This window comes from Setaria italica, chromosome VI (assembly GCF_000263155.2).
Source record: "Setaria italica strain Yugu1 chromosome VI, Setaria_italica_v2.0, whole genome shotgun sequence".
Lineage (NCBI taxonomy): Eukaryota > Viridiplantae > Streptophyta > Magnoliopsida > Poales > Poaceae > Setaria > Setaria italica.
Window position 1 is genome coordinate 32,471,757 of NC_028455.1, and position 3,619 is coordinate 32,475,375.

At 48.3% G+C, this 3,619-nt stretch overlaps 1 protein-coding gene across 1 annotated transcript; it reads left to right on the top strand.

Moving 5' to 3' along the window:
* LOC101778576 (ETHYLENE INSENSITIVE 3-like 3 protein) lies at positions 1 to 3,210 on the top strand. The gene is made up of 3 exons (XM_004973812.3): positions 1 to 152; positions 732 to 2,716; positions 2,837 to 3,210. Exon 2 carries the CDS (start codon positions 852 to 854, stop codon positions 2,709 to 2,711), a length of 1,860 nt encoding a protein of 619 aa, XP_004973869.1. The 5' UTR covers positions 1 to 152; positions 732 to 851; the 3' UTR covers positions 2,712 to 2,716; positions 2,837 to 3,210.
* The last annotated feature ends 409 nt before the right edge of the window (positions 3,211 to 3,619 follow it).

The following is a 3,619-nucleotide window of genomic DNA, read 5'->3' on the forward strand; positions in this document are numbered from 1 at the left end:
CACCGCCGCCGTCTCCTCTCTCCTCCTCCCTCCCCCATTTTTCCTCCCAAATAAAACCAGCCGGCAGCCGCAACGGAGGCGCAAACCCCCTACGAACCCGACCGCAAATTCTCCTCGCGGCCCGCCGCCGTGGCGTCCGTCCCTTCGACGAGGTACGAACAGCGCCGGACGTCGTCGGTTTCGCCGGAGGAGTTTTTTTTTCCGACTTGGGATTGATGATTATCCGTGTTCGTGCTTGTGGGTTGCGCCCGTCGTCGCTCGATTCCTCTCGTTGCGTCCGTCCGCGGCTGGGGTTCGTTCTGGATTCGGATTGGTCTGTCGACGGCGGTAGCGCAGGGTCATGGGGGTGGTTGGGGATGGTTAGTGCGGTCGTTGGATGGATATACGGGTTGAAATTCCTTTAATTCTAGAAAATGGTGCTGTTCGTAGAATACTAGCTTTATTTCAATCGTCCTGCTTGTGATTTTGGCTGCAACAGTGTTGAGTTTTGGTTACATGTGTATTTCTTCGGACTGCAAGGTTTGCTCCGAGTTCCCATTAAATTGCCGAATGTAGTGAATCGCTTACTTATTCTTTTCAGTTTATGCCTACTATTGTTGGATTACGCGGTGTGCTAAAATATTCTGATTGCTAGGAAACATATCCCTTTTTTATTGCAATTGTAAGGTTATTCTTTAGTGACTTGCATTGTATGTTTTTTTAGATTCTGACCACATGCATAATCTGGGCAGGTTGTTGCAATTCCTTGTTCGAATATTTGATGAATGAGGATACAAACCAACTGGGCGCAACAAGTTTGATGGTGTGACTACACTGGGTTTTTGAAGAAGACTAGTAGAACCAATCTTTCAATGGACCATCTTGCTATTCTTGCGTCTGAAGTAGATGATGCATCAGACTTTGATGTTGATGGCATCAACAGCCTCAGTGAGAATGATGTCAGTGACGAGGAGATTGATGCTGAGGAGCTGGCCCGTCGAATGTGGAAAGACAAGATCAAGCTCAAGAGGATCAAGGAGAGGCAGCAGAAGCTTGCTCTGCAGCGGTTGGAACTGGAGAAGTCCAAGACGAAGAAGATATCCGATCAGGCCCTTCGAAAGAAGATGGCAAGGGCCCAGGATGGGATTTTGAAGTACATGATCAAGCTGATGGAGGTGTGCAATGCGCGAGGGTTTGTGTATGGGATCATTCCTGATAAAGGGAAGCCTGTCAGTGGTGCATCAGATAACATTAGAGCCTGGTGGAAGGAGAAGGTGAAGTTTGATAAGAATGGACCAGCGGCGATCACAAAATACGAGGTCGAGAACTCGATTCTGAGTAATGCCAAGAGCAATGGAGCCAAGGATCAGCATAGTTTGATGGATCTCCAAGATGGCACTCTGGGTTCATTGCTTTCAGCACTGATGCTACACTGCAGCCCACAGCAACGAAGGTATCCGCTGGATAAGGGTGTGCCGCCCCCATGGTGGCCATCAGGGAATGAGGCATGGTGGTCTTCACTGGGCCTTCCAAAGGGAGAAGCGCCTCCATACAAAAAACCACATGATCTAAAGAAGGTTTGGAAAGTTGGAGTTCTGACAGGTGTAATCAAGCACATGGCCCCAAACTTTGATAAGATCAGAAATCATGTAAGGAAGTCAAAGTGTTTGCAGGACAAAATGACTGCAAAAGAGAATCTGATTTGGCTTGGTGTTTTACAACGTGAGGAGAAGTCTGTTAACAGTTTTGGCAATGCTTTGTCAGAGATAACGAGAAATGAGGACATATATAGCAGCAGTGATGAGTATGACGTTGACCGCTTGGAGCAGCCTCCTCATTCTACATCATCCAAAGAGGATGAGGACACTCAGCCTGTTTTGCAGATAAGAGGGAAGAAAACCTCAACTAGGGAGAATAAGAGAAGGCGTCGTGATAAATCCTCCAACCAAGTAGTTAGTAAGGAAGACATGACTAAATCTCGGCAGCAGCAAAGCCTCTCAGGCCACCCTCCAGTTGCTGAGGATGAGGTTGAAGTGACACAAAGAAATGATAATCCACCAGAAATAGGGAGCAGTGCAATTGGTGACGTGAACATATTTGACCCATTGGATGTTGTGGGCATAACTAACCAGCCAGCATGCGACCCTATCCCTACATATGGGTCTTTACAACAGCACGGAGATTACCAAGGGAATTTCCTATCTCCTGGTGCTGCTCTCAACAACTACAACAGTAACCAGGCTGCAAGTGCTGCTCTCAACAAGCACAACAATAACCAGGCTGCAAGTGCTGCTCAATCAAGCACATATCTGAGCGATCCACCTCTGGCTTGTGAAGGCAGTGACATTGCCAACTCATGGTCTGGACACTCGTTTCGACAGGATGTTGGTCATGGGCCTATTGGTTTTAATCCTTCGGCGATTGTTCAGGCGTCGTCAATGCAGCAGCAGCAACCACTGCCTATGGATCACCATGTGCCTATAATGGGCACAGGAGCGCTGTCCGGGAACGGTTCTTACAGCTATCCTGCGGCAGGGAGTGGGCATTCGGGGACTGTTGCTAGCAAAGCTGAACAGCTCATGGATGATCCTTTCTTTGGCGAGGCCACTGATAAGTTTGCAGGCAACTCATTTGGTGGGCTTCCTTTGAGCCTCATTCCTATCAGTAGCCCGATCCCTTACCTCGATGAATTGCTGGACGACGATGACTTGATGCAATACCTGGGCACATGACACAGGTAATTTCCTTTTCAACATCACTTTTTTGGTTACCCAGAATATGACTTATCAATTTCGTTTGCATCGCGACCTATACTGGTGTATCCAATTCCTTACTAGGCCAGTTCTCATGTTTGCAGTGTCCAATACCTGATGACTGTGGATAGGTGGTTCAGCATGCTTGTGCCGCCTGTTGTGGGAAGTGTTGGTGACGTCCTGGTGGGTGTTGCTGCAGCTACTGCTCCTGAACCATCCGGGGCGCCGTGGTGATTAGCTATTGATTTGTAAGAATAGAATAATACCCTAAAATTTAGGGTGCTCGATCTCTTGACTGTACTGGGTGCCAAATGCCATACTGCTATTAGCCTTGAACTTAGCCTCTAGAAATACTCGTTAGGAACTTGTGTCATCATGTGGCTGGCTGGTGGAGAATTTCCGGATCTGGTAAAAGCATTTTATTTTATTGTTAGTGTACATACATTCTTGTTAGTTTTTCTGTTGAGCTGGGTGCCCATGTCTGCCATTGCATTTTTTTTCAATTTCATGGTAGTGCCTACCTGTTGAATGATGATCAGCAGCTATGATCATCGAGACATGTATATCACTATAGCAGCCTCGCAGCGCAGCTCATGGTTCCATGCTTGTTGCTGAGCAGTAAGGCTTGCCGCTTGCGCCATGTTTCGCCTGCAGCTTGTTCTGCGTCTCAGTGAGATGGCGACGTTCAGCTTCGGCCAGCAGGCCGCTGGAACGCGAATGAAGCCTATTCGGGCCTGTTCAGCCCACTTTCAACTTCCTGGCCTCCATGGGCTGGCCTAGCTCGTCTTTATGAATTGGGCCTAATATAATGGACATTATGGACCTGATGATGTCTCTCACTCAGCCCAGTTCCGAACGACACAGCGCGTCTCCCCCCCCCCCCACCC

Excerpts from the sequence above, each read along its gene's own strand:
- LOC101778576 (XM_004973812.3), top strand. The coding sequence starts at position 852 with ATGGACCATCTTGCTATTCTTGCGTCTGAAGTAGATGATGCATCAGAC.